The 20,808-nt window shown below is 42.2% G+C and overlaps 1 protein-coding gene across 1 annotated transcript in view; it reads right to left on the reverse strand.

Annotated features, from left to right (window-relative positions):
• Window positions 1–563: 563 nt before the first annotated feature.
• LOC115043258 (calmodulin-binding transcription activator 1-like) overlaps window positions 564–20,808 on the reverse strand; it is a 49,055-nt gene continuing 28,810 nt past the window's right edge. The window contains exons 6-21 of the mRNA XM_029501560.1: window positions 20,082–20,153; window positions 18,012–18,165; window positions 14,834–16,725; window positions 13,292–13,418; window positions 12,706–12,840; window positions 9,049–9,197; window positions 8,572–8,756; window positions 8,410–8,488; window positions 8,069–8,327; window positions 7,177–7,691; window positions 5,983–6,131; window positions 5,639–5,879; window positions 5,394–5,462; window positions 4,565–4,710; window positions 4,414–4,485; window positions 564–3,660 (exon numbers count right to left, since the gene is read on the reverse strand). Of these exons, the coding sequence (XP_029357420.1) occupies window positions 3,585–3,660; window positions 4,414–4,485; window positions 4,565–4,710; window positions 5,394–5,462; window positions 5,639–5,879; window positions 5,983–6,131; window positions 7,177–7,691; window positions 8,069–8,327; window positions 8,410–8,488; window positions 8,572–8,756; window positions 9,049–9,197; window positions 12,706–12,840; window positions 13,292–13,418; window positions 14,834–16,725; window positions 18,012–18,165; window positions 20,082–20,153 (4,320 nt within the window). The 3' untranslated portion in view covers window positions 564–3,584. The remainder of the gene's footprint in view (window positions 3,661–4,413; window positions 4,486–4,564; window positions 4,711–5,393; window positions 5,463–5,638; window positions 5,880–5,982; window positions 6,132–7,176; window positions 7,692–8,068; window positions 8,328–8,409; window positions 8,489–8,571; window positions 8,757–9,048; window positions 9,198–12,705; window positions 12,841–13,291; window positions 13,419–14,833; window positions 16,726–18,011; window positions 18,166–20,081; window positions 20,154–20,808) is intronic.

Here is a 20,808-nt window from a genome sequence, read left to right on the forward strand (position 1 = left end):
AATGAGCTGATGCATGGTTATTACTGGGTGTTGCATTTTTTAAGAATTGGTTCTATTAAGAATTTTGTGCGTTTAAGACAAGAGCAAGTGTATAAGTAGAAACATCATTTGGTACTTGCTTTGAATTAAGGTTATATCCAAGCAAAATCATATAAAATAAGGGGTTGAGATATTTTTTTTTTCCTCGTAGAAAAAGTAGATATAGCTAGGGTGAAGCAAACAGATCACATTTGCTGCTTCAAAATGGAACTAATATGTCACCTGGAGTTTGTCAGTCAAGACCATAATTTGAAAAAATGTGGATACTAAATAGTGAATGAACAACTGAAGCATCCCTAATATACACAAAGTTGTATGCATACACAAATGCACACAGTCACCAGGGGTACCACTCTGTGTCAGCAATCATTACACTCCACATACCATCTCCCTGTTCTTCAACCCTGAGTAAGATCTAAGGGAGAGATTTTATTGTTCCCAAAGACATAAGCACAGAGAGAAAGAGTGTGGCTTTTTTGTGTTTGAATGTGTACGTTTGTGTTTGCCTAAACCTGTTTTTTGTGTGTGTATATGTGTGTGTGTGTGTGTGTGTGTGTGTGTGTGTGTGTGTGTGTGTGTGTGTGTGTGCACGTGCGCGCATGCTCCCTTTTGGACAGTGGGTGAAAGAGAAAGACAAAGAACGAACGTGTGCATGAATTATTTTTGCTCTGGAAAACTACTGGGTTATGCTCTCACCTAAATGCCACCAGGACATTTTTTTAGGACAGACAGACAAAGTGAGTCCATGAAAGAAAATGCATCTTCCTCCCAACAGCGACAATGGGACGTTAAATAGACTCATGACGGTGCCTTTCATACACAGATGCTGAATTTCATGTTTTTTTCCCCTCTAGCACTGCAAAATGCACACATCAGTGGGGAATAAAGTGATACTGCAATTACTGGTTTGCCGCATAAAATAACACATTGCAACAGTCAGGCCATGAGCATTCATTCATATCATTGACAAATTAGAGCATCTAACTCAGATTTGGATTAAGTTTAAAGTCTTCAAGTTCACTTTTCAACACACAATTTAGGAAAATAAACAGGTGACCGAATACCTTTTGGAGGACATACAATAGATATTTCCTGATATTAGCTTGCACTTTTCTGTTATTGAGCAGGCACTTTCTAAACAGAGCTTTCCAGAAGTACACGTCATAGAGTAATGGCAGTAACAATGAGGAGAAAAGAAAAATTCATCAAATAATATGTAAAAAGTGGAGAGGAGACATTCTATTTGGGGATAGAAAGCTTTGACTGGAGGCCAGGCTGGATCCGCTGTAGGTATGATTAATGGTCTTAATAAAAGCTAGTATGTTGCTGAAGCACAACCACATTGTAAAGAATGTAGCGCCCTCTTCCCATTTTTGGGTCATCAGTCATTGCATTCACATTAACACGATCATCATCACCTTTAGTATAATTTTCATACTTGCATCATCACCATCATCTATACATAAGTCTGCCTCAGACAAACTTCAGAACTTGTAGGAGGTCTAAAGTGGAGCTAGTACTAGGTCTCTTCTACTGTTGTAGATTTGTGTGTGGCTTTGTGTGTGTGTGTGTGTGTGTGTGTGTGTGTGTTGCCTTTGTGGGTGTTACTGATATCTTTTGGGTGTTGATTTCCCCAACATAACATACTGTTAGGCAAAATAGCATTCATAATAATCGGCACTACTGGCAAAAAGGGTTTAATTTTTGCTAGCCAAGAAACAAAAGCACAAAGTGTAAATGTTTTGTTTGAAAGATCATTGTTTCAGCTAACTTTGTTTTCCCACTTATAATTCTAACATTAGATTTTTCAGTTGCATGCTTTAACAAAATGTTCTTTTCGGTAACACTTATACTGGATACTCTTAAAGTGAAGCAGTTAAAATCCTCTCACAGTCCATAGCCACTAACGTGTTCTTTTTGCTGTTTCTTTGTCTTAAATCTCATGCACATTACTCCGTTTGTAATATCTACATTATATACAAGCAATACAGCCATCCTGTGTACCCAAGTCTGTGTCTTAAGTTCTCATTATGGGAGTAAAATAATTTATAATCTTAAATACAGTCCTCTTATGAAAAAGTTTCAGGGTCCTCATATCCCCTTACCTCGTCAGTTTATATACAGGAATATGCAATAGTCCAAAATATGGATTCGATTGCCCATATGGGCTAATATGGGGACCAATGCCCTGTATAGGGGCAGGTATAGGACCCATGTCCTGTACAGAGCAAGCATAGAGACCTCTCAGAGTCAAGAAGAAGTCAAGGCAATGGTATGTGACTCTCTCCTCAAAACCACATTTAGGATTTAGAGGTTCACGCAAAGAACAAACTAACAGAGACATTTAACCATCGGAACATGTCATATTTTACCACACAAGGGGAGAAAACCAGTCTCAAGCTAAATCACTCTTGAGCCAATTAAATTAATAATTAGACCCTTAAATAAATAAAGTTAAAAAAAGCACCCAAAATAAGTCATTTGTCCTTACACATTTCACATTACACAGGGCAAGGATAAGTTGATGAGGACGTAAGTGAGACACAACTACACGTAGAAATACAAAAGAAACAACACTAAAGCAGTTTGGCAAGCATGCAGGAGCTTGTAGCTCAAACACATGCATTGAATTGAACAAACACGGACACACCACGTCAGGCGAGCAAAGTGCTGCCTCTGAGAACGACTCCATACAAAGTCCATGTAACAAATTAAGACATCGTTATTCTGACCCCAACCCTTTATCTAACAATGCCCCTCTTACATTCAAGTGCAGTTCCTCCCCTTTGGATCGGGTGACTGATTAATAAGTTTGTAAGCCTGTGAGTCAGAGTGGTGGGTGATGTTGTGATATACTATATCAGTAGAATGATTTGCCACTATAGCTCTTCGGGACAATGGAGAGGAGGAATAAGCGAAAAAACCTTGCATGCAAATGCAACATAGAAGTGAGTTTTTTGGTTTATGTTTTCTTATTCTTTCATGGATCACTGTTAAAATACAAAACACAACAGGTTTTGTATATTTTCTGCATGTCAAAGTAGCCTCTTGAGTAAGCTGTTCGGCGCCTTTCAGTGCATTCAGTCATTGCCAAGAATGGCAAGATGCCATCATCAGATGCTTCCTCGTCTTCTCATGTTTGACTCGTTGACTTTTTCTTGAAAAGAAACATACCCATGAAGAGTGCAAAGAATGCCATGAGGTTAATGTGATGGCCTCCCAGTGAAACTGTGGAGGAGGATCAGTGCTGTGAGCAGAGCCAGGTCCCTGGGCTCTACCCAGCAGTCTGTTTGTCTGAGCTGCCATGATGGACACCTATCCTGTCCTCAGTCTGTCTGGGAAGAGTTTTTTTTTTTCCCCCTCATGAGAGGGGAGGGGAGAGCGGGTGAGAGTGAAGGAGGGAGAGAAGGAAACGAGAGGGGAGAAGAAATGGGGTTAGAGGACAGAATAGCATAGGATAGAAGATAAGGATTGACTTAGGGAAGGATGGAAGAGAGGAAAAAGAAAAAGGTCAAGATGGAGGGCAGGGAAGTTGTATAGATTGCTCACAGGCTGAGGGGACTGTGTGTGGGGTCTGGCGGTGGGTTTTCAGGACCCCTGGCCTTTCTCTGCTCTCTGACCCTGAAGAAAAACCAAATACACATTAGTCTGTATGTGTTTCATGTAACGTGTGTGTGTGTAGCTGTACACCTTCTTTAGAAAAGTGCACTTCCCTACTTTTCGTAGGTCATACTCAGAGCAGCAGAAAAACGTAATTCAACAAACCCTACAATGCCTGACCAACACACACACACACACACACACACACACACACACACACACACATACATATCATCCTGTTATCCTCCCCCACCCATCAAGGCACAAATAAAAGAGACTGGCAGGCCAAGCAAAAAAACAATGTCCCCTAATGATGTCAGTCAGAACATGCCCCCAGGAAGGCCATATGCAAGAATCACTCCTCTATCTATCTGTCAGTCATGCACAAGTACCGACACCATTCAGCAGACCTTGGAGAGAGACAGAGAGGGAGAGACAGGGAGAGAGGGAGGAAAGAAGAGAGAGAGCTAGAGGGAAGGATGATAATCCAGGACCTCCTCTTCCCCTCCCTCTGCTGACATGCAAACAGGCATCAGCCCCAAGGAGAGAGGAAGAGAGCAGAGAGAGAGAGAGAGACTCACCTGTTTCAGAGGCCTATGGTCCATCAAGGGGCTTCGCAGGAACAGCAAAACAACACCAACTATTAGCACCAATGTAGTGAGCGCACGTGTGCCAGTGGGCTGTAAGTTCTTGTGTGTGTAAAATCTATGAGTATGATTTTGTGGATGTGTGCACAGTGGTGTTTGACAGTGTATTGTAAGTTTCATGTCTCACCTGTGGCGGCATCGGAGCAGAAACTTCAGGATCTTGCGAGCAGCCTGGCTCTGTTTTTTAGTTAGGAGGCTGCTGTATGGAAAGACATGGGTTTAAGAAACAAATTTAGCCTTGATGTGTGAATGTATGTCTGTGAGTGCACGAACAGTACCCGAGGGAGTGTCTGTACGAGCGGTAGTATTGCTGGATGAGGACCGCTGCCCTACGACTCTGTCGGAACTTCCTCTGCTCATGGAAACTCCGGAAACGACTCTGGATCAGGATGGCTGCCAGGGTCATCCTCTTATAAAGTGCATACTGAGAGAGCAAACACTGTGTCAGCAAGACACGCAAGTTTCTAAAGTTCAATCTGGAACCGCAATTTTACTCATAAATTAATGATAACGTTAAATAAATGTATATCAGATTTGTTCGAGTGAATCTACAGCATATAACTCTTAATGCTAGGCCCCTTACCCAAACCTGCCCTAACAAATCATCAAAAATAGTCAAAAATTTAATGTCCAAAGAAAAATTTGTGATTCTGAAAGCACATTAAACACATGAAGTGACAGAACACCAACAGCTCAAATAGGTTTTATGTTTTGTGTTCTCTCCCCATTTCCAAATCATGACCTTCAGACTGAAAGCAGCCCAAATTCTATATATGCCTTAACATTTAATGCTAAACTGTTTGTAAAAGCAAACTTGGTCATCAAATGGCTTTAAAAACTTAGCAGAGAGCACAAATGACATTATTAAAGAAACCAATATCTCTAAATCATTTTAACTAACTTAAATTGACAATTTTATGATACATTTAATGATAGAGTATGTCTGATAATTCATTAATGTCTGTGAATATTAGTCACTACTGTAGTAAACATACTTATTACTGTCTGAAAGGAGCTGATGTTTCTATAATAAAGATTTAATATTTATTACAAAAAATTATATATATCTAATAATTCTTAACTCACTAGCTATGCATCAAGCCTTACCTGCTTGTATCTCTTATAGCAGCGCTGAATTGCTGCTGCAATCTCTTTGCGTTGTTCCTGAATGGGACCCTGTGGTGTAGAGGATGTTGCATTAAGAATTAGTATAAATATCTAACATATTAAATGGTGCATTTTCATCTTAAGCTTTTTAAAAGGAAGGAACTTGAGAGAAAGGAAAGGACTTGAATTGTGACTAAATGCATCTGATGATTTTTACAGTCTTTCGGAGAAATTCAGCATTTCACCTTGTGTTTTCTGAGGGAGTGCAGGGCATGCCTGATGGTCTCATACAGCTCTCCCTGCTCTGCTTCAGTCAGACAAGAGGAATCAGTTTTTGACCTCTCCTCTTTCATAGCTGCACAGATGAAGGAGCTCCAGTCAAAGGGGGAGGGTGGGGCTTGCTTAGCCTGAGGACTCTGCTGATCCTCAGGCCCTGAGAGAGAGTTTGGTTTGGGACTGGGAATCTGGGGCTTGGAGTTCAGAAATCTTGATGAAACAGAAAGAAAACAACAGTTTTAGGGCAAAAAAGATTTATAGGAACTAACAAATTAATTGCCATACATATGAATTTTAGAATACATTTCCTCACCTCTCCACCTCACTGAGGTAACCAGACAGTAACCTGACATCACTGCTGATTCCCACCTTCCCAGAGTCTGTTTGAGCTTCTACAGCATCCTGTTTAAGCCTACCAGTTGAAGCCTCCATGATGTGATCAGCTAGCATTGTAATGTCCATCTGCAACACACAACAGGAGTTATCTGTATATTTTCTTAAAAGGAAAATCACCAAAACAAATAAATCATTAAATCATTTGTTTTCATGCCTTTTTGATAGCACCCAACTTGATGTACTTAATGTACTTAAAGTGCAGAAATATACTATAATGTATGTTTTGCTTAATTTCATATTTTTATTACCATTTGTTTTTGAAGTTCTGTCTCAGTGATTCATTATTTTTACTCAGATTAAATGTCCTTAGATCATGCAAAATATGACCATTTTTACGGGTTTTCTATGTTTTAAAGTCTTGACCAACAAACTGTTGGATAAACATATGCTGGCTTTTTCTTTCAAAATCTGATTTCAGTGAATCTGTGTCATATGTCTGCCCGTGGCGTTTTATTAGGTGACTGTAATGACCAGATTTCTTGCTAAAAGTAGCTCCATGAGTAAACTAAAAAAAGTCTCGTACTATGGATAATAAGCTCTGTGCTCTTCACTTGCTAAGAATTAATTTATATAAGTAATACAGGGCTCCTGCCAGTAAAAATTGTATGCATGTGCGTGTGCGTCCTTTTTTTGTGAATGTACTCAGTAATTTGTATTAGTGTATGTCTCCTTGTGAGGGACTGAGAGACGCTATCTGGTGAAAAAAAAAAGCACAGAAATGCCTGCACCAAGTGTCCTTATAATGACAAATTTAGTCTAGAGAAACACATAACTCTAATCTTAAAACCCCCTAATCTTCAGCTGTTATCTGTGTCTGTTTATACTCCAGTTTACTGTAATCATGTAATCTTACCATTCTACCATTCTTACCGTTTATTACCCTTTTTTTGCCTAGTGAGCTTATCATTAGTTACATTTTTGCTTTATTCACATTGAGGGTCAACGTTTGTGGACATTAGTTTTCACAGATCTTTTAATGTTTTGTTTCATGTATTTTATCACAAACATGGCACACAAGCAAGTCAGTTGGATACATCATATACAATACAAAGAGTTCTGCTTTGATTAAAGAACAAGATCCAAACTGCTCCTAGAGATCCGATTGCCCTACCTGCAAGTCCTCAGTGTTATCCTGATAGGTCAGCAGCTCTGTTTCCTCTCCCCTATCAGACAGCACTCTTTGGCGCAAGTGGATGGCCAGTCGCTCTTTTCCTAGAATCCTCCTGGCTAGGCTACATTGACCCAGAGTCTGTCTCACACTCCACCTGGTGTCCCCTCCAGACCCCCCTATCCTGGCCTGCAGGAGGGAGAATGGGGTGCTGGGGAGCTGAGGCTGGTTAGGGCTGGAGCTGGCAGGAGGTGCATTCTGACAGCTGAGGTTGGAGGGTTGAGTTTGTGGTTTGTTGAGGGACCGCTGAGGGTTAGGACTAGGGGAAGTGTTGCAGGTGTTGGTGCTAGGAGCTGAATTAGCTAGCTGTTGCTGGGTGTCTGGGCTGGGCTTGAGTCTTTTGGCTGGGGGTGGGCCACCCTGTTCTCCCTGGGTTCCCTGTGGGGCTCTTTTTCCCGTTTGGCTCCAGCTCTGATTGTGGTTGTCTGGCTGGCTCTCTGTCCTGGCTCTCCTCAGCTCTAAGGAAGCAAAGATAGTCAACAATAAGACCAAGTCTAATACTGGAGACATGGATTCTGACTCAACTGGAAATGTTAATGTATTCAAAGCCCAGTTTACTCAAAACAAAACAAATTACAAATTCCAAGTCAATTTCCAGGAAATATGGACCCTCCCCCCGAGTTACAGCTTTAAACATGTTTCAGGAGTGTTTTTACAGTATTATGACACAGTGTCTCAAATTTGAAACAAGTCCCTAAAAACATTACATTATACCCCAGGCCTTAGATGTTGCTATATATACCTCCAGAAATGTGAGAATTTGCATTTTGTGTTTGTTTAATGAAAAAAATCTTTCCCTCTAAGTGATATATTACACAAAAGCAAGCTTTCCTACCTGAGTTAGTAGAGTTGTTGCTTATTCCGCTGGTTTGAGACTCTCCTCTCCACCTGTCCGTCCAAGTGTCAGCAGGCTGGCCCTGAGCTTGAGGAGTCTGCTGCAGGTGCTCTAAGAGCTCAGCCAATCGAGTATGGCCCCTAGATCGAGCTATGTTGAGTGGCAAGCGTCCCAAAGAATCAGGGATAGCCAAAGCTCTTGGGTCCCATTGGTAAAGCACCAGTGCTGCTTCGGTATGGCCCAGAGCACAAGCCCACATCTGGAGAGACCAAAAGATCACAACAGTTACTCATAGACTTTGAAAATAGACATGCCACATCCAAAAAAGCTTAATCACTCACCAGCGGCGTGCAGGAGAAGTGGTCAACATTGAGAGGATCCACCTCCAGCTCAAGGTCAATACTGTCTGCGTGCTTCGTGCTGAGGAGCAAAACAACAAAAGTTAGCATAATTGCCACAGTCTGAGTATTTGCAATGGTATGTCATGTTTGTGAGTTACTCACCGCCAGCGAATGAGTGTCTGAATGAGCCCTGCATAGCCCTGAGCTGCAGCCAGATGGAGTAAGGTCATTCCTCTGGAATTCTTACTGTGTACGAGCTGATTAGAAGATGCCCAGCATGGCTGAGACATCATCTTCTCACATACCACCACTACGCGGCCCTCAAATGAACCCTGATCAGGAGAAATCTGGAAGATTGGAAAGGAGTTATAGTGAGTTAAAAGTAATAATCTTACTGCTGTAAGGTCTCTGATATTTTCTTTAAACAACCTTTACTATTGGTTTGCTATTGGTTTACTTGCAGGTGCTTGAATTTTTGGACTATAATCGTCAAAAAACTAAACAAATGTTATCTCAGTAACACAAACTTACATGCCTTATTTATTCATGCATTTTTATGCAATTCTCACTTGATATTAATATATTGCATAGCTGAAAAGGAAACTATAATCTTAACTAAATCCCTTCTCCCTGTCTTACTTGAGACTGCTGCTCAGTGGCCCCTCCTCCCTCCACTCCACCGCCCTTGGTTGCCATGGTTTCTGAGCGAGGGTTCTGATTGGTTATCTCAGCCATTCTCTGTTCCATCTGCTCCAGACGCTCCAAGATAGACATCCTGAACTGGGTATCTACAAAAAAATAAGGTGAGACATAGAACTGTAAGCATCCCCTGATTGTTTGCTTAATGTAAACGATTAAGCATTATGCTTTAGTAAATCTTACTTTGAAAATCTCTTCACCAACACTAAATCACTACATCAGAAAATAAATCAGGGCTGAAATCCAATAAATACTTTCACCAACAGGGGCAACTGGGGAAGCAAGTAAATTGTCTTCTGTGTGAGTGTAAAAGAGTATCCAGCTTAAAAGATTTCTAAGTTTTGCATGTCTGTGGCATGGTTGTGTGTGAATGTGACCCTTTGTTTCAGTGCTGCTGCAGTTTTGCTGCAGTGAACATTATGTCATCCCACCTGCTGCTCTCTCACTCAGTCTCCCTATTTTCCCCTCCTCTCATTTCACTCTTATTTTTCTTTCTGCTGTCTGCAGCAGACAAACTGAGCTGAAAGGGTGGAGCTCTGCCAGTGACACAAAGGCTCAAGCTCCTCCCTTTAAAGCCCGCCAATCAGAAGGGGAGTGGCATTCCAGTAATACACCTCATTTGAATACAAAGCAACACTTTTAGCTGCCACATGTAATGCACAAGAAAGATCAGTCTTCACCCATTACAAATGCAAACACATGTCTGGAAAGGGATGCATAAGTTCAAGCGTAAATTCACACATATATTAACAAACATTTCTGATTAAATAACAAGCATGTAAATGTAATGTTTACGGAACAAAAACAGGAATGGTGTAATAAGAAGAAAGTGGTTATTTTAATCAATAACATTGAATATGAAATGAAGATGTTAGAATAATAATCATAATTATTATTATGATTATTATTGTTGTTCATAATAATAATAATGATAAAACTGCCTTTTTCTGTGTCAGATTTTATCAATCTAATTGTCTTGCATGTCACTTTGATGTGGATGAGGAATGTGGAACACATTAAGGACACACTAAAAACTCTTTTGAAAATAATTTTCAGGAATTAAACTTTTAAAAAATAATGAATTTATTTTGAATGAAATGCAATTTGTTCGTCAAATTGAATGTAATAAATTTGCTTATTTCATATTTTTTTTGTACATACTTATGTACATACAACTACACTGCTGGTGGTACACTTTTTCTTTACAGTCATCACTTACTGTCCTGCCTTTGAGTGCAGTTTTTCAAAGTTTATTTTATAGTTATTACTGGTTGCACTGATACATGTGTGCCTGCTGACCAACACCCTGAGTTTAAGGCAAGATTTTTATATCAACATTTTGAATGTGTTTTTGCTACATGTGCAGCAAATGTTTTATCAATCATGGAAACAGGTCATTTTATGTTTGTTTGTTTTTTTTTTTGTTTGTTTTGTTTTTCTGTAATAATTTAGTGAAACATGATTCAACAGATAAACAGATTTTTTGGCACTGGATCCATATAGAGCCCAGTATGTATATCTCTATTCAAGCAGTTGGTGATCAGCAACATTCCCACATGTCTATGTCCACAGCTTAGTCCACAGATTGTTCCACAGGTCTTTCCACGGGTCTGTCTACATGTTTGTGTCCACATGTCTGTGTCTACAGGTCTGTCCACATGTTAGTGTCTGCAGATTTGTCTGTCCACAGTTCTGGGCCTCTACAGGAGCCACTTTAGCGCCCTTGTATTTGTTGTTGTGGACTTGAGTGGCGCTCTCCACTCCTGCTGGTGCTGAAACTGCTCGGGTCTGAACTGACTGCCGGCTGCAACACAAACCAAGCCCCTTTAGATCCAAACATGTAGCGTACAAACAGCGTGGGGACTTGACTTGACTGTTACTTCCCTTTGTCTGACACTTACAGCGGCTGGGCTCCACATGTAGCTGTTACAGATATACAGAATCTGACAGACCTTTGCGACAACAGGCACATTTTCTATAAGTCTACAGCAGCACGACAAAGAAAACTTCACTCGGCAACAAACAACACAGACCTGGGCGCAGAATGGAGAAAAGAAAGAAGAGGAAGAGAAAGACCGCGTTTTAAACTTATCGTTAGTTTAAAAAAATCAAACAAGCTACGAACCCAAACAGCGAGTCTCAATCAGATGCTCTCTTTGTTCCCGCTTCTGCTCAACCCCGTTAGTTTGAAGCGTGCGACTCACACATTGCTACTCCGATCGAGAAAACACAACTAAGTGCAGAGAGAGAGGGGGGAAAGAGAGCGAGAGAGAGAGAGGTGGTGGTGGTGGTGGAGGAGGGGGGGGGGCAGCCTGCACGTTGTGTCTGGGAGAGCAAAGCTTCAAATCCGCCCGCCAGACTCGGAGCTGCAGGGGGCTCGGTCGTCATCGGCATAACAATAGACTGCACACCAAACTAAACCGGAGCAATGGCATGTGACAAAGCTGCGTGCTGACGCATATTCACCTCAGATATTTATCTCGGTTATTGTCTTCGGTCACTGACCCTTCGATGGTGTATTTAGGGGGCAAACAAAGGATCATGCGAAAATAGGTAGTAGCGCTTGTCCGAGTCTATCCCGACTGAAAGTCAAAGACAGAGCCGCATAGGGCGGTCTCTGAGGGGACGCAGCACAGAGTCAGTGGTGTCTGGACTCTTTGACTCTCAGACGGACCGGGGACAATGACACGTCCTTGCCCTTCACTCCGGTAAACTGCCGGCCTGTTGTGACTGGAGAGCCGCATTGCCGCATTGCGCAACACAAAGACGGGGGCGAACAGAGGAGTCCAGGACATGCCTCGCTGAGGAGACCCGTGTGTCTCCGAGCTGCAGTTACATCGGGAGGTATATTTGCACAGATGCCCCCCCACCATTCAGAAAAAAAAACATTAAAATGGCAACATCTGGAAGCAAGTATCAGGGACTAGGCTCGAAACAAACCAAACAAAAATAAACCTTATAATCATTTTAATTAATCTTGCCAATTAACTCACACCTTTCAAAAAACAGGTGGCAGATAAACGCTCAAAAGCTAACATCCCCCCTTGAATAATTTTCTTCTTCTATGCATGTTTTTATTGATGTGATATCATTATTATTCTGAATGATTTTGCTGTTTTTATTGTATTGCCTCCTGTAAAGTAGCATTGTTAAATAAAAATAAAATGTATTATTATTATTAGTATCATTGATAATACTAATAATCATCATCATCGTCGTCATCATCATCATTCTGTACACAGACAGGGAGCCACAGCAAAAAATTAAATGCTTCCAGGGACAGAAGACAATTCAATAAAACAGCAACAGCATCGTCACAATACTAGTCAGTACATCAGTGTTTGTAGACAAAACATCACGCAGCAGGATAGAGCAGTCAACAGAAAAGAGCAACACAATGACAGCCAAGCAACTGCACTCACCAACAGGTTTTCTCCAGGCACACAGTGAAACAGTTCAGTACAAGTCTCTTTCTGTGTATAGTATTTAGGGTATCCATGGTGTGCAATTCATGATCATGACTGACTAAATAACACCAGTACAGTAAAAGTGTTACTGTTCTTTGATGCCTAAAAATACACAAACAAATGCTCTCACCATCCAGGGACAGCCAGTCATGTTGTGAAGAAGGCAGGGCAGGAAGGTCACGCGCCTTGTATTCGAACACCACGGAGGAAGAGATGACTTCACCACCCATAGCTACCTGTAGCATCACCAGTCCTGTGTCATGGGCTAGAAACAGACATGAAGTAAGACATCAGTATGGCTGACTGTATGAGGAGATAAATCTCCTCTCAAAGAATAATTTTAGGACAGTATGGTAATAGACTGTAACTGGGTAATGTTACTTCCTGCCCATCTTGGTCTGTCGGATTATATTTAATGTGGCAGGATATGACTTACTGCACTATCCTAAGAACGATTTCTAAACACTGTGTACATTGTATGACAGCGTCCTTCCTCACAGTCTCCTTTTTTTGTAACTTTTAAGCTATTGTACAAAGAGACTGCACAAGAATATGCAGGTGACATCAATGGACTTTCTTCATGATCATCTTTCTTGAAGGAGGCCTCTTCTTAAAGGTATTATTGTGGTTAAAGGTGTGTTAATGTTTAATTTTAGGAATAAAGAAAAGCACTAAGAGCAGTGAGTTGTGTTAGAGTGTGGATACAGGTGCGTTACCTGGGCAGTAGCAGCGCAGCACCCCAGGCTGTATGAGCGCAGCAGGGACACTGATGTGGTCAAAGAGACAGCTGTACTCGCTACTCGACTCCAACCACGGACCTGTGATCAGCACCTTCACTCCACCCTGCGGGGCACCAACACAACCCTCAGCTTATCATACAGTCTAGCTTCCTTTTCAACAGAAAATCTACAAAATGGATTGTAGGTTAAAACAAAGTGGTTAACAAGGACACGCATGTCGCAGCGTGTGTGCACGTCTATGTGAAAATGTGTGTTTATATGAACTGTGTTTCTATCAAGCAGCCATCTGTCACTAAAGCATACCTAAGAGACACAGTGGCATAAACATTTGACACTTTCCTTTTATATAAAATTAAACTGATGGTATAACCTGCCTCATTTACTAAGTAATTACACTTTTGTTGATGACAAATCTAGAAAGCCTGGCAGCAGCCCCTAGAGGCTGTGCAGTTCCTTACATCCAGGTGGAAAAAAGTTATATGAACTGTGCGGAAGCCACTTCCTTATGTTTTCTTCACTGTAGCTAAAATTAATATATTATAATACAATATACAACAATAACAAAACTTTACCCTGCACACATGCTGGAGTCATGAAATTGGACTAAATTCAAACCCTTTATTAGCCTTTGGCTGACATTTCTTTTTGGCGTTTGCAATGCATGGTTTTTTATTCATTCTATAAATTAAATGATAACCCTTTGATTAGTTTGATTTTTTTTTTTCAAGAATACAAAAACTGGAATATGTATTATGTAACACTGATGATCCTGGAAGGCAAAGCTAAATATTAGCAGAGTATGTGCACACAATGGAGATTGAAAATTCGTTTACAGATTTTTTCTGTTTATTGGTAAGCTGAATAGCTTTCACTCAATTTTTTACCGCTTATCTTATTCCAGGTCATGCGGGGTGCCAGACCCAATCCCCAGCTCACACACCTCCATCACAGGGCCAACACACAGAGACAGGCAAAGACAAACAACCATTCCCCGACAGACAATTTAGAGTCACAAATCGATGTCTTTGGAAGGTGAGGAACCCCACGTAGACACAGGAGAAAATGCAAACCCTGCACAGAAAGGCCCCAGGCCAGGAACCAAACCCACAACCTTTATGTTGTGGGCGACAGCACCACAACCCTAACCACTATGCTGTCGTGCTGCTTGAGCGAGGTTTAGTTTTTAGAAGTTGTGCTGTTATATTTCCACAAGTTTCATCATAGTTCAATGACAGAACTGGTGTCTGAGATATAAGTGGTACATGGCTACATTAATGAAGCCACCCAGGGGAAGCAGTGTAATATTGAAATTTCATCAAAACCCAATCAGCTGAGTCTGAGATATTCTGAGTCCTTAATGACCACACAACCCGGCCGGCGGTCTTAGCACAAATTGTGCTGAACATGATTTCAGTTAACATCCGTACAAGCCACCATCAATCATGTGGTGGAGGGACTGATTTTACTGTAGGGAACCATGAATAAATAATGAATGATAATCATGTTAGGTTTACTAACCTCTGGATAAGACCACTCTGGGGAGTAGTCTGTCACACCAAACAGCCTTCCAGTCTCCTGAAGGAGTCCCAGAGTTCCCTGCTCCACCTCAGAACCCTGCAGATGGCCTGCTCCTGTGCCTTGCTCCTCTCCTGCTGCCCCCTCCTGGGGCATCAGAACCCCAGTTACAGCTGCTCCCACACCGCCTGCAGACCCCTCGACTGAGATGAAATCATTGATGAGATCGGAGAATTGGCTTCCAAATGACGCCTCGAAACCTTCCAGACTTATAGCTGCTCCTGCTCCAGCTGTTGTAGCAGACACACCCCCACCTTGCTGAGGAAGAGGAGAGCTATAGAGAGCCCCCTCGATGTTTGCACCAGGAGTTATCGACTGAGGACTAGCCACCACTGAACTGCTGGCCCCTGGCAAGCTTACACCATTACAAAGAATCTCATTTTCACCCCCCCCTCCACTTCCTCCTCCTCCTCCTCCACCACCTCCACCTCCTCCACCCTCCTCTCCTCCTCCATTTTCATCTGTGGGTTGCAGGTAGTGCTCACTGTCCACACTCGTGTAGGGCTCATGAGGATCTCCTTGCTTGAGAAGTAACTCTCCTCCATTCTCAGAAGCCTTGTCTAAGCTCCCTACCTCTCGATGTCCCCTGCTGCTTGACTGGTCAACAGTAGTATCCTGTGTGGTCAGGGGAAAAGAGCTCACTGCTGCTGCTTGTCCATTCCTTCCACATAAGGCCTGCTGGTCTGAGCTGGCTTGGTGGAGGTGTGCATGTGGATCCCCATTAGTGACCGGAGAGTCTGTTGGCACCGTGGGCAGACCTATATAAGCTTGGGCCTCACCTGTTTCCTGGGTGGCCTCAGGACCATTGGTCTGCAGTTGAGAGGGCTGGTTTGTCTGAGGAGAAGCCTGGAGGAAGAGGCTTGGGGAGGGGTGGTGCGAAGTTTGACTCAGACTTGGGACGCAGGCTGATGACATGACAGCACTGAAGTCCATTTGCTCCAGGGTGGTGCTCGGGCTGAGGCCTGTCCCCTCTCCCACATAACTGCTCTGAGTGGCCAGCGGCTGCTCCAAGGGAGTCGATTCTGTCTTGATGTTGTTGACAAGAGCTGGGTTATAGACAAACCCATTAGAAGAACAGTGGAGTCCACTATCATTGCCATTACATCCCTCAGTCTTCCCTCCACCTCCGCCATATGTTTGGCCCTGCTTAGGATTGTTAAGGAAGCAATCAGGGTCAAAGGTCATGGTGGTTTCAGGAAGGCTGACTCCTCCAGTAGAATCTAAAGAGCTGGACAGAACCAGCTCTCCTCCCTCCCCTAACCCCACACCACCAGGAAACGAAGCAAACCTCTGATTTTCGGGGGCAACAGCCAACAGGATTCCAGCAGTGGTACTCTCATGGGTGGATGCCAACAGGTGGGTGTGGCCAGTGGAATAAACTGAATCCCCAGTCAGAGTGGTGACTTCAGACATGAACACAGCTGTGCTCTGCGACAAGCCAGCCCCAATGGCAAGAGCAGGGCTGTCAGCCATATCACTAGTGATTGACAATGGGGAGCTCTGGGTAGTGTCAGGGACCTCCACCTGGTTGGTGGAAGTGGAAGAGGACACCTCCATGCTGCTTTGTGGGAGCAAAGAGGGTTTGGTTAACCTGCCATTCCTCCTCTCTCCCCCGCCCGCTCTGCTCCTGCCCCCTCCAGGACTGGGCTCTGTCTGGCCTTCTGACACATCGCTGTTCTGGACCTCTGTGCCATCTGCTTCCTCAGCTCTCTGGCCTGCTGCTACGCCAGTACCCACTGCAGCTCCACCTCCTGTTGCTGCCCCTGACTCCTGCTTGGATGAGATGATGCGTTGCTTGACACTGGAACATTTCTGATGCAGGCTGCTTCCAGCACCTGAATGAAGGCACATCGAACAGGCAAATGAAAAAATAAATAAACAAATAAAATAAACACAATTAAAGCCAGTGGATACTGTTGTCATATTTTGTCCTTTCGGTTGCTCAGGTCAGTACAGTGTATATTGGCGCCCTCCAGTGTTCAGTATCTACATAGACGGAGTTCATGAACACTGATGTGCATCAGTGACAAAAATCTTAATAAACATTTTCAATACATATATGTAAAATTTCCCAAAAATAATCTTCTCATGCACATAATGACATTATTTGACATTTGAGGGTATTACCAGTTTCAACATTAAATTGCTTTAAAAGGGAAAAACTAAGTAATTTTGTGTGAGCAAATTAACAGGTACAAAGGACAAAAGAGAGAATGATTTAATATGAACATTGAGAGTTTAAATAGTGCTTTAATCAACAAGCCAGATTGTTTTGGGAAGCTGTCCTTATTTGCCCTTCCAAAGCTGATCAGAACAAAAGGTATGTATGTGTGTGAGTATGTGTTTATACTCCCTGATGCTAATTTATGAATAATACATGCTGGATATTTTGGGCACCCCTCTGTCTTCTCTCTAGCCCTCTCTGGAAAATAAAGTGCATTCACCTCTAGGTGGCAGCATGACGCTGACTGTCTCCAAATCTGTATTAAGCCTGGCTGAGTGGCATGTATGTGCTGCATGTCTCTTTCCCAAAGGTGGCATTTGACAATGTTATCTTGAAATTAATCACTCTTGTGTAAAGTGCTGTTATCACTTCATGTTGATGGGAAATACATTATTTAAATAAGAATGGCACTGTGAGTGTATGAATATGCCTTTTGGTGGGTCCAGCTGTTGCTTTTTGGATTTCCAATTTATCTCTGCATTCAGTGACAACAAGACATGTGAGCAAAATTGTTAACACCAATGAGAGTCTATATTCTTCTTTCATGCAAGAGAGAAATTTTTATATCATCTCCCCTGAATTGTTGTAAGCACCTGTTGTCTCATCTAATAAGTAATGGCACAGCTCCAAACTGTTTCTCTTTTGGCTGCCAAGTTGTTTATAAAGCCTAAATAATTTTATCAAATTATGTGTGTTTTAGATTTATTACACTGGTTTCCCACAGATTAATTTTGTGTGCCATCACCTTTTTCATCACTACTGTACCATGACAAGTGGTGGTGTTATTGGCCCAAGGTGACTCACATCCTCAGGTTAAGGACAAGCATGAGGGCTGAAACACGAGAGTTTGAGAGTAGGAGGGAGGTGAATGCAGGGATGAAAGTAAAGCAAACTCACACATGGGTTTGAGTTGCCCAATGAGCTCCTCCTTGCTCCACTTGGCCCACTCCTTCCTGTCTGTGTTGATGGAGCAGAGGACAGGACCGCATGGTTTCCCGCTATCGTCCACCGCCGGTACATTCAGGTAATGCACCAGCACAATATCGGGGTTCTGCAATACAGGACAAGAAACACAACACAAGACATACATATGCTTTGTGTTACCTTAACATGGCCTTTTACACATTAAGTCATAGTCATGTTCTTGCAGGATACTGGGAACGAGAGAACAGAACAATAGAGTCTATTTACAGTTGTGGAGTGGATGGAGGGGAAATGCAGAAAGAAAGCAAGAGAGCAAGTGGAGGTCAGGAAAGAAGTCGGACATAGCGTGTCAGATAAGATATTCTCACCTGTCCATAAAAGATTTAACAACTCAAGCCCACTCATCACTCTCTCTAACCCTGCAGAGGCTGTGCAAGTGTCGACGTGTGTTTGTGTGTATGTGAGTGTGCGTAATATATCTAGAGAGGAAGAATGAAATAAACAGAGGCTCAAAGAAGTTCTCACTATACAGTGGGTCACTAGCAAACCTATGGAATTTCTTTCTACTCCATGAATGATTCAACAGGTACATTCACATTCATGTTTGTGTGTGCATGTGTATGGGTGTGTGTGTGTGTGTGTGTGTGTGTGTGTGTGTGCATGATAGAGAGAGTGAGAAGCTCCTCTTGATGAAAGATTCAGTAGACAGACTCAGGTGAGGGGGAGGACCTGCTGAGGTGGAACACTTTTCTCTCCAAAAGAGGATGGCACAGTGGGCTGCTAAAAAACCACACTGTGCAATGCAACAGCACTCACAGACTGATTTATGATCATAATCACTGATGTGTTTTGATATCTGTGCAAAGAGTAGAAAATGGGACATCACAGATAAAACAACTAGCATTTTCCTTCATAATTTCAGACTGCAGGGATCTAACTAGTTTGGGATGTGGAAAAAAGAAATATTGGGGAAGGGCATATTCAATTTACAGTCAGTCTCTGGAATGTCCCTGTAAATTGCTTGTGACAAATTATGCAGGAAATTCTGGTGAAGAATACATAAATATATATGCAATTCTATATTTCAAATGAACATTGCTAGGTCTTCAATATTTTCTTTGAAATGAACAGAGAGAGATGAAGAGCGAGGCAGTGTAAATGTATTCAGACATGTTTAAGATTCATCATGTAACCTGTCGCCTGAAGATGATGAGGTCCTTGTGACCATAGGTTGCATGGCCAATAGAGGGAAGAAGTGTATATGTGTGTGTGTGTGTGTTCTTCTCTCTGTTGTCTTTCACATGAGCAGCAGAATGAGTCCAACATCTCTACGAAAAACAACATGCTTTATACACAGGGGGGACACATGCACGTGTGTGTGTGTGTGTTAAGTGAGCATGTTGTGTGGTCTTTCTCTACCTTTTCTGGGAGAGGACCACATACAGAGTCAGCCCTTGGTGCTTGATCCCCACTATAAGTATTGAGAGTCAGGGTTGCTGGGGAAGTTCCAGTCATCTTGTAGTGAAAAATAGCTTTCACTACTGTGCTCTGTATGTTAGCATTGGACAGGAGCTCATTCTAGGTATATTCTAGTGGCCCAATCATTTCAGCACAGGACACTCCACTCAGTCAAACAACATCAAGTTTTATTATGATCCCAGCTTTGTGATAGTATTTTCACCATAGGCTGCCTCATTAATTCAGAAGAGGAGGATGTTTATTGCTGGTTTATGGCTTGGCTTAGTGTTGTTTTGAAAATATAATGGACAGTTTAACAGACGAAGGTTTGTGTAAAAAGTGTAATAACACACTATATATTTTCTGGTTGTCCAGTTTAACATGGAATGGTGAATTAAGTCTTAACATAGCTGGAATAAATGTTATAGAACGGCCATAATATGAGGGAAAAGCCCTGAAAACTATCCTGCTATAAATGTGAGCCACTAACAAATTATCATCTCTCAATAAATCCCCCCAATGTCTTGTTTTGCATGTGTATAAATATGTAAGAAAAGGTCAGCAGGGAACGGGGGGTGGGCTTACCTGCAGCAGCCAATAGCATCTACGATGGAAGGTGGGGATGATAGAGGAGTGGACGTAGCAGCCATACAGACACTAGAGAGAGGAGAGGAGAGGAAAGGAGATTGCAGGGATAAAGAAAGGTGGAAGCAAGACAAAAAGCGAAAAAGGAAAAGAGGAGAGAACAGTGAAGGAGAGAACAGAAGAGGAGAACTTAGGTTATACCCACTTAGGCTGTATCGAATGTGCTGCTAAAGATAAATTGCAAACACGCGGTACGCTTTTTTTTTTTTTTTTTTTCACCAAATGCCTTTTTCTACAATACCATAAATCTGATGTTGACAATTACAACACAAGAGATTGTGAAATTTACTGCCTCAGCAAGGCTAGACATAACCCACTTCGAATGCGCAAAAAGTCACAATGTTGTCAGCTTACAGACAGTGCAACAGAGATCAGTAACAGTGACAAGGACAAAGAAGAGGAGGAGAAAGTGAGGAAGACATAGGATTGAAGTGGAGTGTCATGGTGGGCAGGATGGTGAGGAAGTTCAATATGGATTCCATCTAGCAGAGGAAGAATACACAAATAAAAAACTGTGTATAGATGTGTGTATGTTTATGTGCATATGTGTGAATATTGCCCAAGTACGATCACAGAGGTTGATACACAGCCCAGCACAGCTTCAAAGGGTCTGTAACACTTGTCTTTGGTATGAAGTTTTGGTCTGCAAATGAAATGTTTCAATACT

Source organism: Echeneis naucrates, chromosome 5 (assembly GCF_900963305.1).
Source record: "Echeneis naucrates chromosome 5, fEcheNa1.1, whole genome shotgun sequence".
NCBI classification, from domain to species: domain Eukaryota; kingdom Metazoa; phylum Chordata; class Actinopteri; order Carangiformes; family Echeneidae; genus Echeneis; species Echeneis naucrates.